The 11,532-nt window shown below is 55.3% G+C and overlaps 1 protein-coding gene across 1 annotated transcript; it reads left to right on the top strand.

The window, feature by feature from the left end:
* Window positions 1-3,053: 3,053 nt before the first annotated feature.
* MCAT (malonyl-CoA-acyl carrier protein transacylase) lies at window positions 3,054-11,302 on the top strand. The gene is made up of 4 exons (XM_054582567.1): window positions 3,054-3,529; window positions 4,590-4,677; window positions 7,476-7,693; window positions 10,788-11,302. The coding sequence occupies exons 1-4, from the start codon at window positions 3,110-3,112 to the stop codon at window positions 11,214-11,216; spliced, it is 1,155 nt and encodes a 384-aa protein (XP_054438542.1). The 5' UTR covers window positions 3,054-3,109; the 3' UTR covers window positions 11,217-11,302.
* The last annotated feature ends 230 nt before the right edge of the window (window positions 11,303-11,532 follow it).

Here is an 11,532-nt window from a genome sequence, read left to right as displayed (position 1 = left end):
CAGGCGGCAGGCGGCGGAGGGGAGAACAGGACCCCGTCAGCCGGCCACCAAGCGAGCCAAGTGTGGCCACGACTCTGGGCCTGGCTGCCCAGGGTTCTGTTAAACAGGCAGTACAGTGGCGGCTGGCATCTTGGCATCCAGTCCCGGGGGTCGTGCCACTCCCGGTGGGGCTGCTCGCGTGCCTGTGCACACGTCACCCTGGGCCCCTGTTCGCCGCCCCCTGGCCAATGCCCTCGACCCTTGCTGGCTGGCTCCTCTTTTCTGGGCTGGCACCTCTATGCCTTCCTTGGTCCCCCGCGTGTGAGAGGAGCCCGTCCTCCAGGATCTCCGGAGAGAGGCTGCGTAGGAGGTAGCGTTTTGAAGTCTTGCAGTCTCTGCCAGGGTTGGCGGATGCTTGGCTGAGTAAGAACTCAAAGTAGGGCCTCTCTGTCCCTCGGCATCGTGAAGACATGACCTCGCTGCTGCCACAGTGCTGATGGCGAGGCGGAGCTATTCTGTGTTTTGAACCTTTCTGTGTAACCTATTTTGTTCTTCCTGGGAATTTTAAGATTTTTGTTTTCAGAGCCCTGAAACTTCACCCTGAAACTCCTCAGTGTGGGTCTAATTCCACCCATCGTGCCAGCACTCAAGGCCCTTTCATACAGGAAGCTCATAGTCTTTATTTTCCAGAAATAAAAAAAATAAAAAGCTTGCTGATTTCCTTCCCTCCATCTTCTCACTTCTCTTTCTGGAACTGCTGTGACTCAATATCCTGCACCTCCTGGGCTGGCCTCAAACTTCCTTTTCTCTCCTCCTCCTCCTCCTCCTCATGGTTGCCTTTTTTGCTTTACCTTCTGTGAGGATCCCTCAACTTTCTCTTCCTTGCCTTCACTTGAGTTTTTCAGTTCTGCTATTTTTCATGTCCAGGGATTATGTTCTGCTTCCTGAATGTGTTTTATAAATACATACATACACACACATATATACATATATATATTTATATATATATATATATATGGCCTTCTGTTCCTTTTTCATGGATGCAGTGTCTTCTCAACTATCAATGACAGTTTTCTTTAGACTCTAAATCCTGTGTGGTTTTGTTTTCTGTTCGTAAGAGGACTTCCTTGGATGTCTGCTCACGATTAGAAAAAAAGGAGGTCCTGGCTGGTGTGGCTCAGTGGATTGAGCGCTGGCCTGTGAACCACAGGGTCGCTGGTTCATTTCCCAGTCAGAGCACACACCTGGGTTGTGCGCCAGTTCCCCAGTAGGGGGCACATGAGAGGCAACCACACATTGATGTTTCCCTCCCTCTCTTCCTTCCCCTCTCTAAAAATAAATAAAATCTCTAAAAAAAAAAAAGAAAAAAGAAAAATAAGTCTGTGGATGGTATTTGTTGGTCTAGCTTCACTGTAAGTTGGACTTGGTGGGCCATTTCTCTGGGAACTTCTCGAAGTCAATATCTTTAGGATTTCCTTCTCCGACTGCTCAGATTCCTCAAGGTCCTCCAGTCCGTGGCCTGGAGCGGAGGGGTCTGGCTGCAGGTTTCTGGGAGCTCAGTGGGGGAGCTCACTGGAGAACATCTCTGCGTTCACCATTCAGTATCCACCTGATTCAGCAGAACACCCACGTTCACTGCTGTCCCTGGCATGCCCAGCTCTTTCCAGAATTAACCCCAGATGTTTGCTAGAGTGGGGGGAGGGCACCACGCAGTGGCTAGAAAGAGGGAGGGGGGACCAAAGATCTAATTGTTCCTCAGAGATACCTTCAAATAGTTCTCTTTTCTTTAGCCTCCTTTCACCCTTAGACCTAGAACAGCTAGTGCTAACGAAACTTTTGAGGATCCTGTTGTATGAATAAGGATTGGTTCTCAGCTCCACTGCTGGAAGGGATGTGGCTGTCTAGGGTCTGCTAGGTCGGGAAATACCGGTCAGTCTACCTGCTTTCCAGCTTCCAGAGATTCTGTTGCTGGGGCCCCCTTTCCTGTTCTCCCTGTCCTGGTGGATTTATGTCTTTCAAAGTTCACTTTACTGCAGTTTTATGGGCTTCTGGAGGCAGTGTGTGCTCTATTCATGTCTCATCCAGAAACTCTCCTCCATATTTTTTATGACTAAAGCATTGCATAGATTGGCCGTAATTCATTTAACAAGCCTCCTCTACTTGGGCACGCAGCTTATTCCCACTTTTTCCTTGTCAAAAGCAAGGCTGCCATGATGTCCTGAGAGTTCGTTCTCTGTCCCTTTAATTCTTTTCTTAGGACAAGCTCACTGAGGATTTGCTGATGCCATTTTACTTTGATCTTCCTCATGAGGTGTGCAGTGTGTGTGTGTGTGTGTGTGTGTGTGTGTGCGCGCGCGCGCGCGCATTTCGCCTGGGCTTCTTAGAAGAGGCTGACAGGAAATGAGAGAAGCAGAGGGGGTGCGGTTAGGAGCAAGGTCAAAAATTAGACTCTCCCTGACCCAGCCTCACGCCACTGCTCAGAAGCTGGAGAACCCCAATTTCCATTCGCCTTCTGTCACTAACCACCTGTCACTCAATCTTAGAGCCTTCGGTTTCTCACCCATAAGTTGAGGATAATAATAGTACCAATGCATCATAGTGTTGCTGTAAGAAATTCAATAAGCTAATGTCGGAAAAATATCCAGGGCTTTGTTCAATGGAGCAAATATTTATTGGGTGTTTATTATTTGCTGTGCACCGTGCCTTGCTTGCAGGAAACGTTATAAAAAAGAGCTGCTACCTTGCTTACCGCCCGGCGTAGCTGGGAGAATCAAATAAGTATTAAGTCAAGGAATGTGGAAGCGTTTCGGGCACTTTCCACGTGCCAGATAGAAAGGGGGAATATTGCATTGCGTTGCGTTGTTTAGTCAATAAATATTTTTGAGGGCTTATTGTGGTGTGATGTCGTGTTTTTGTCTTCCCCGTGGTCAAGTACGCGCATGGGTCCCTCTAGAGCCCCTGCACGCAGCAGTGAAGTCTCGGAGCTGGGGCGGAACCAGTTACCGCGGAACCTTTCTTTCCGCCCCGTGTGCCCCGGCCCTCCCGGAAGGAAATGCGTCAAGGACCGCGCCATGCCGCCGCGGTCGGATCTCGGTCGCCCCGGTAACGCGCGTGGGTCCGGTTCCTCACCATGAGCGTCCTGGTCACGCGGGTTCTGAGGGCCCGGGGCTGGGGCGCGGGGTGCTGTCGCGGCGCCTCGGAATTCCGGCTGCCTCCGCCGGGCGCCGTGAACGTGGCGGAGCTGCTGCGAGATGCGACAACAGCGGAGAAGGGGCCGCGGGAGGCGGCGGCGCGGCGGCCGCCCGGCCAGTGCTCGGTGCTGCTCTTCCCGGGCCAGGGCAGCCAGGTGGTGGGCATGGGCCGTGGTCTACTCCGCTACCCTCGCGTCCGCGAGCTCTACGCCGCCGCCCGCCGCGTGCTAGGCTACGATCTGCTGGAGCTGAGCCTGCACGGGCCGCAGGAGGACCTCGACCGCACCGTGTACTGCCAGCCCGCGATCTTCGTGGCTTCGCTGGCCGCCGTGGAGAAACTGAATCACCTGCAGCCCGCGGTGAGGCCCGAGCTCTCACAGCCAGGCCGGAGCGCCCCCACGTGGGGCACCTCGGGCTGATTCAGAGTTCTCATTCGGGGCCAGGCACTGTTCTAGGCGCAGGAGATACAGCCATAGGCAAAAAAAAAAACAAACCCCCACAAAGATCCCTGCCTCAGAGGGCTTGTGTGTGAGCGGAGGGAGACAGATAAAGACGACTAAATGCACTATGTAAATTGCATATATGTTAACGGTGATAAATGTTATATTGTAGAAAGGAAGATAGAGCAGGGAAAAGGACCGAGGAGTCAAGGGCTGGGTTGCAATTGTAAATGATCCTTAAAAATTTAATTAATTAGTAAATGATTTTGGAAGGATTGAACATCATCCTTAATGATCATTAAGAAAATATCTGAGAATGTCACTTCATTTGAAGGTGTGAATTGACTATTATTTAATATCAAGACAGTAAATGTTAAGCTAGTGCTTTAAACTCTTTACTCCACTTCCTCCCCACAACAACCTTGTGAAATACTGTTATTTCGTGGATGAGGAAAGGCGACTCAGAGACACTAAAGGAATCCGCTGAGTGTTCTGTTGAGTCTTGATAATAACATTCACTGAGTGCTTACCCTGGGCCAGGCCTGTGGTAGAGCCCCTGCTCCTTCCTCCTTTCACAGGTGAGACGACAGGCTGGGAGAGCTTCGGGAGAAATCCCAAGCCAAGAATCAAATCCAACTTCCTGTGACTTTGAATGCCATGCAGCACTTTGAACTTCTATGCCTAGCGCCGTCCGGCCCCCTCCAGCCTGGGAGGTGGCTCCAGGGCTCAGGCAGGGGACCGAGGGAACTGGGGGGAGTCAGAGCTGTCCCTCGGGGTCAGCCAGCAGGCTTTCCCTTGCTAGGGAAGGTCCTCAATAGGAAAGGGTCCGCGACTGCATGTCCGCTCCTGTGTATCGTCTTCCGGCTGGAGCACCCGGCCAGCCCAACCTGTCTCGCTGGGCCACCACCAGCTCTCAAGTGCAAAGCCCCGGACTGAGCTCCCAACAGCGGGGCCTCACATTCTGTGTCTGTCGCCACAGGTCATTGAGAACTGTGTTGCTGCTGCTGGGTTCAGTGTGGGAGAATTTGCAGCCCTGGTGTTTGCCGGAGCCATGGAATTTTCTGAAGGTACACAGAAAGGGGTTTGGTTTTGTGCAGGGGTGTCGTCTTGCTGGCCTCGGTAGGCATAAGGGACACTGCCAAAAATAGCTCTGGACCCACGCAGGTGATAGAGAAGGAGTGTGTGGATGAGGATGACCCTGGAACCTGAGGGCCAGACCTCCCCTTGAGCCTCTTTCAAGCCCGAAGGGTTCAGCAGGGACATCCTTTCTTTTTGTAATCTCAGGAAATCTGCCTGTTTGCGGTCCTTCCCACTGTTCTGTGCGTTCTTGGTCCAGTCACATGCCTTCAGTGCCTCTCCCATGGTTGGTAGCAGCTCAGTAGATACTCTTTGAATGAAGAAGAGTAAATGAGTGTTTGACCTTGAGCCATAGCAGCTTCACTTAAGACTTGCATATAGTTAAAAGTTAAACATGTTTGCTTATTGTTGCCCACTGTGGCCTGGGTGCGTGGCTCGGGGCATGCTGAGTGCAGACAGGACCCTGAGCGAGGGGCTGTAGCGAAGGACGTGCTTAGGCATTTCTCCAAAGAAGATACACAGATGGCCAGGAAGCACATGAACAGATGAGCAACATCACTAATCGTTAGGGAAATGCAAATCAAAAACCACAGTGGGATCACACTTCACCCCCACTAGGATGGCTTTAATTTAGAACAAGAATAACAGAAAGGAAAATAATAAGTGTTGGCAAGGATGTAGAAAAATAGGAACCTGACACATTGCTGGAAGAATGTCAAATGGTGCAACCATCGTGGAGAAATTTGGTGGTTCTTCAAAAAGCCAAACAGAATTACCACATGAGCCAGTAAGTTGCACTCAGAGGTCTATACTTAGGAAACATATGAAAACATATGTCCATGCAGAAAAACTCGTACATGAATGTTCGTAACAACCAAAAGGCGGGAACAGAGCAGATGTCCACCATCAGATGAACGGATAAGCTACTCGTGTGTCTGCGGTGGGATGTTACTCAGGAATGGAAAGGAATGAAGTACTGACACGCTACAACAGGGGTGAACCTCAAAAAGGTACTCACTAACGAGCTAGGCACAAAGGTCACCTACTGTGTGATCCCTTTTGTGTGAAATGTCCAGGATACGCAAAGCCGTAGTGACAACAGGTGATTGGTTACTGGGAATGGAGGGAAGGGGAGACGGAGTGATCACACTTAGCAGGCGTGCGGTGTTTTATGGGACGGTGGAAAGTTTTGAAATTAGAGCTGGTGATTGCATAGCACTATGAATACAACAAATAACCACCATCATACACTTGAAACTGGTTATATATGTATTTATGTATACCTTAAAGATTTTACTCATTTTTAGAGAGAGGGGAGGGGAGGGGGAAAGAGAGGGAGAGAAACATCGATCGGTCACCTCTCCTATGCGCCCTGACCGGAACTGAACCTGCAACCCAGCCCTGTGCCCTGACCCAGAGTGGAACCGGCGACCTTTCCCCTCGTTGGGGGGTGCCCAACCAACTGAGCCACACGGGTCAGGGCAGATACTGGTTACATTTTCACCTCAGTGATTTTTTTTTTTAAATATACCACTATTAAGGAAATGAAAAAAGTTTCATATTGCCACATGATAATAAAACTCTTTTACACGTAGTTGTATGTGTAAGTTGCAGACCGACAGCATGTGCACTCTGCATTCAGTATGTTCACTTGACGTCTTGCGTAGTCATTCACCGAGCGCCGGCATGCGAGGCTCCCCACGTTCTCTCCACACACCCGTGTGTTCTCCTTTCCACCAGAGGCGCTTATGTATTCGCCACACAGCAAGGGGGCTGAGTTCAGTACAAATACGTATCAGTACGGAGTGAGTGAGGGTGTGTGAGAGAGACAGGTGCAGGATTTGCCCCTCAGACCCCTGTTGTCCCATCGAACCCAGGACGGGCCCCCTAACCTCTCCTTGGTCTCGTCACCCCCCGCCCAGCCAGGGAGCAGACCGAGGAGCGGAGAACGGACGTCCACTAGTTACATCCTCACGTCACGGTCCCGGGGGCTGCCTGCCTGGGCCGAGCCCTGCCCTCTCACCTTGCGCTTGAGCCATGCGGGACGGGGAGCCCTGTGCTCAGTTCATCGGCCTGGGGCCGGCCGGTTCTCCAGCCCTACGCGAGGGCAGTGAGGCTTGATTTATAATGGTGACGTAGCTGAAATTCGTGTCACTGTTAGTGCACCATTCCAAATACCTCATGGCTCTTGATTCTCCCCTTCAACATTTGAATAATTAATGAATGATACTTCCCACTTTTCACAACTGTCCAGGCAGATTATTTACTATTATTTTACTAACCAAAAATTTGACCTGGGAGGAGATCATGACTCACCCAAAGCAACATAGGCCAAAAGTCTGTTCCTTTTACCCTCCACCAGGGCTTCTCAGCAGCGGCACCGCTGACATTTTGGACCAGATAATTCTGTCTTGGGGGCACTTTGTGTGTTGAGTGGCATCCCTGGCCTCTACCCACCAACTGCTAGTAGCAGCCCCCGCCCCGTCCAGTTGTGACAGTCAAAAAGCGTCTCCAGACGCTGCCCTGGGAGCAGAATCACCTAGTCGAAACCTACACCGAGCCAGCTTTAAGGCAGGGCCCGGGTGTCAGCGTACGCGGTGCCGAGGACGGCACCCGCTGGGAGTGGCGGCGGTAGGTGCAGACACAGGACGACGGGCATGCAGCCTGGTGGTCATGCCAGTGTCGGTGTCACGGCTCGCAGCGTGGGGCCGGTGCTTTGTCCCGCAGGGCTGGGCTCCCTCCTCCGTCACACGCCCTGATTTCCCCAAACGCGCTTCTCTCCGGATAGGCCTGTACGCAGTGAAGATCCGCGCGGAGGCGATGCAGGAGGCCTCCGAAGCCGTCCCCAGCGGGATGCTGTCCGTCCTCGGCCGGCCGCAGTCCAAGTTTGCCTTTGCCTGTTCGGAAGCCCGGGAGCACTGCAAGACGCTGGGTATAGAGAACCCTGTGTGCGAGGTGGCCAACTACCTCTTTCCGGACTGCAGGGTGATTTCGGGACACCTGGAGGTGGGTGTTGGCGGAACAGCCTTCGCAGGCCCTGGCCCCGTGCAGACGGTTGGAATCCCTCCTGCCTGGGGGCCCCAGCGGTGTGCTGGGGCTCTGCCCAGCCATGGCCTTTGGGGAGCACGCGAGGGCCCAGGAGTGCGGCGCAGCGGGCGCCACGGAGGGAGGCTGGAGGCTGGGACCCTGTCCCCACTTCGCCACCCGTGGAAGGGGACCGCCTCGGGCAAATCGCCCAGCCCACCTGAAGCGTAAAGGGCTGGGCCAGTGGGTCTCCAGGACCTTCCTGCAGAACAGCCTGGGCTCTCGCAGCCTCTGACGCGGTTGCTTCGTTATGGAGAGGAGAGCCATTTCCTTCTGGGCTACTCCGCCCTGCCCTGCTTGTCCTTCCATGTCTGTGTCTGTCCTGAGTTCGCTTTCATTCCTTCTGGGCTTCCCTCCATTCCCCACGTCCCCAGGCAGTTCTCGGGCAGCTCCCGTGTGACAGGCGCTGAGCGCACACGTGACCGATAAGCCAGCGTCCCGCCATCAAAGGAAGGCGGCTGTGACCCGAGGGTGCCAGGGGGAGGCTGCATCCCCAGCAGAGAGGCTGGCGGGCCCGGCAGGGACTGTCCCGGGTCCCTGGTCGGGCAGGCCGAGTGCAGGCAGGACCCTGAGTGGGGCTGTGGGCGCAGGGCCAGCGCTACGTCTCGCCTGGTCCTCCAGGCCAGCACTGCGCTCTGCGGAGCGAGTCTGCTTCCCGCTTCACACCGGAGGAAGCGGAGGAAGAGGGACGGGCAGGTGCCTGGAGACGAGGGGGCAGAATTGGACTGGCGTCGGCCGCATTCTGCAACCTCTTCCTCCACTTGACTGCGCTCAGCCCACCTTCCTCTCTAAGGCCTGCCAGCATGCCAGGCGTCCTCATGCGTCTCCTCTGAATCAGCGGGAGCCGACAGGCCCCAATTGGGACCGTTCCAAGACGATGAGATCAGTCACAGTGGCCCCCCAGGTCATCACGGAGCTGGCAGCTCGTTCCCATGAACAGACTTGGAATGAAGCCTGGAAGTGGGCAGGGAGGGGCCCCGCCCAGGCAGGCTTCACCCCCGCTGGCTCCCGGACAGGTGGGCATCGGCCCCACGATGGCTCCCAGGTTCCCAGGTGTGGCCTTTCAGTGCCGTTGGAAGTGCCACAGCAAAGAGCTCGGGGAGGGCCGGAGTCCTCAACAGATTTAAAAAACCCCGCAGCCTCTGTGAGACCAGGGCCCGAGCTGAGGGCCACCAGAGAGGAGCTCGTGGGGTCTGAGGCAGTGACTCGAACAGGCCTAGGATGGGCCAGTCCGGAGACGGCACGGGAAGCGCCCGGAGAACCACCGCAACGCTGCGGGAAGTGCACCGAGGAGCCGTCCACGCAGATGCTGGGGGTGACCCGACCGTCCCGGTGGTGGGGGCCCGGCTCGGCGCCCAGGAGGCCGCTGTTCGGAGGCTCCCAGGGCATGGCCCTCAGTGCAGTGGGGGCGGAGGGCGGGGGCCCTGGGTATGAGGTAGGCTCGGTTCCGCGGCAGGGACAGGGCGCAGACCCCTGAGGCGTCCCCCCTAGCATGCTTCCCACCAGTGAGGGCCCGTTCCAGGCAAGGTTTGCGGTGCTGGGCTCTGACCTACGTTGCTTCTGCCCCTGGGCTCGCGCTGCGGGGACAGCGTCTGTGTGGGACAAGCTCGCAGCACAGCAGAGTGGTGGGAGGGGCCGTGAGTTGCACCGGCTGTGCTGGGACAGGCGGGAGCGCCCCTGCGGGGAGGGCCCGGGGGACGGTGCCCCCCAAAGCAGCAATTCCTCTTATCCTGTGGGGGCACAGATTGGCTACTCCGTTACAGCTTTTCCCAGTGGACATGGATGGGCTTGGTATCAAGATAATCGCTAACCCGTACCCAGCGCCTACATGCCAAGTGCAGCTCCCCTCACCGCAACCCTGTAGCTGTGGCCGGTACCCCGTCCTGTAGAGGTGCGAGGGGTAAAGTAAAGTTGCCCAAGGTCACGCAGCTGCTGGGACCTCTTTAGGGTTCACCTGAAGTCATCCCGGGGCAGCTGGCCCAGCCTCAGAGCAGGCGGTGGAGGGCTGTCCTCGGAGCAGAGGGTCTCAAGAATATCTGCTATTTATTTCACTTTTTAAAAGCTTTTATTTTTAGAGAGGGAGGTAGGAAGGGAGAGGGGCATCAAGGTGCGGTTGCCTCTCACACACCCCCTACTGGGGACCGGGCCTGCAACCCAAGCATGTGCCCTGACTGGGAATGGAACCGGCGACCGTATGGTTTGCGGGCTGGCACTCAGTCCACTGAGCCACACCAGCCAGGGCAAATACCTATTGTTTTTAAGATATTTGCAAATTACGTTATTTGCACAGTTCCTGGCTTGGGCCTGTTGGCCCGGAGGTCAGGGGAAGGCTTGGCTTCAGGAAGAGGGAGCGCTCTTCTCCACGGAGAAACCCCAGATGAGGGGGTCCTGGCAGAAGGCCCTTGTGGTAGGAAATGAGCTTGGGGTCTCCTGCACGTTGATGTTGAAAGTTCAGTAGCAACATGGAAACCGGCGTATTGAAGATTGTGGGGAGAGCAGTTATGATTGTGAAAGGCAAAAGACCTCCACAATCTGAAGAGAAACCTCAGTATTGGGAGCAGTTATGATAGAAAACGAGCCCCTATTCGATCGTGCTCCGTTTATCAGACACCGCCACATACCTACCTGATCATTTCCCAGCAGCCTAGGGAAGTGGATGAAATCATGCTTGCTTTATGGGTGGGGAAAAAAAGCTCACAGAGGCCGAGCAATTTGCCTGGGTCACCGGACTAGCGAGTGACAGTGCTGGGGTGGGACCCCGGTCCTGTGTTTCGGGCCTCAGGTCTCTCCCAGCCACACGGGGGTCGCCTGCGGGGGCGCCGTGCGAACGGCCAGATTCCCGGGGCACTGACGACAAGGACTTTAGCTGCAATGAGGAGTGAGCCGAGGCCACGGTGCACGAGGAGCCGTGTGGGAGGGGCTGGCTGCACACAGGCCTTGCTGGTTCCCGCGGCGACCGCCTCTCAGGGTCTCACCCTGAGATTTGCTCAGCTCAGCCTGCCTCTCCTCCTTCCAGGCTCTGCAGTTTCTCCAGAAGAACTCCTCCAAGTATCACTTCAGACGCACCAAGATGCTGCCGGTCAGCGGCGCGTTCCACACCCGCCTCATGGAGCCAGCCCTGGAGCCCCTGACACAGGTGTTGAAGGCCATCGACATCAGGAAGCCCCTGGTGTCAGTGCACTCCAACGTCCGTGGGGACAGGCACATGCACCCGCAGCACATCCGGAAGCTGCTGGCCCAGCAGGTGGTCTCCCCGGTGAAGTGGGAGCAGACGATGCACGCCTTGTACGAGAGGAAGAAGGGCACAGAGTTCCCCCAGACTTTTGAGGTGGGGCCTGGGAAGCAGCTAGGGGCCATCCTGAGGAGCTGTAACCTGCAGGCCTGGAAGTCGTACAGCAACGTGGAGGTGCTGGAAGCTGGCGAGCCCCCCGATCAGGACTCATAGGGTCCCCCGATGAGCAAGGGGCAGGGTGGGGGGCTGTCTCTGCCCTTCCCATCCAGCCTCCCCCCACCCCCGCCCCGCGTGATTGGGACTGTTTGCAGAGAGCTTTGAATGCTGCATAAAGCCGTAGAAGTACTTCCTTATACAAGAGAATACATTTCTTTTTTTTTTTTTTTTTTTTTAAATATTATTTTCAGAGATTGGGGAAGGGAGAGAACCATCCATCGGTTGCCTTTGGTTGCCTCTTCTATGTTCCCTGACCGGGACCGGGACCTGCGACCCGGGCCTGTGCCCTGACCAGGACTCACCCTGGCGACCT

Source organism: Pteronotus mesoamericanus, unplaced genomic scaffold, assembly GCF_021234165.1.
Source record: "Pteronotus mesoamericanus isolate MK-2021 breed Mesoamerican mustached bat unplaced genomic scaffold, CSHL_Meso_final contig_702, whole genome shotgun sequence".
Taxonomy (NCBI): Eukaryota; Metazoa; Chordata; class Mammalia; order Chiroptera; family Mormoopidae; genus Pteronotus; species Pteronotus mesoamericanus.
The sequence above is the reverse complement of the archived record's forward strand: the minus strand, read 5'-3'. Positions and strand labels throughout refer to the sequence as shown.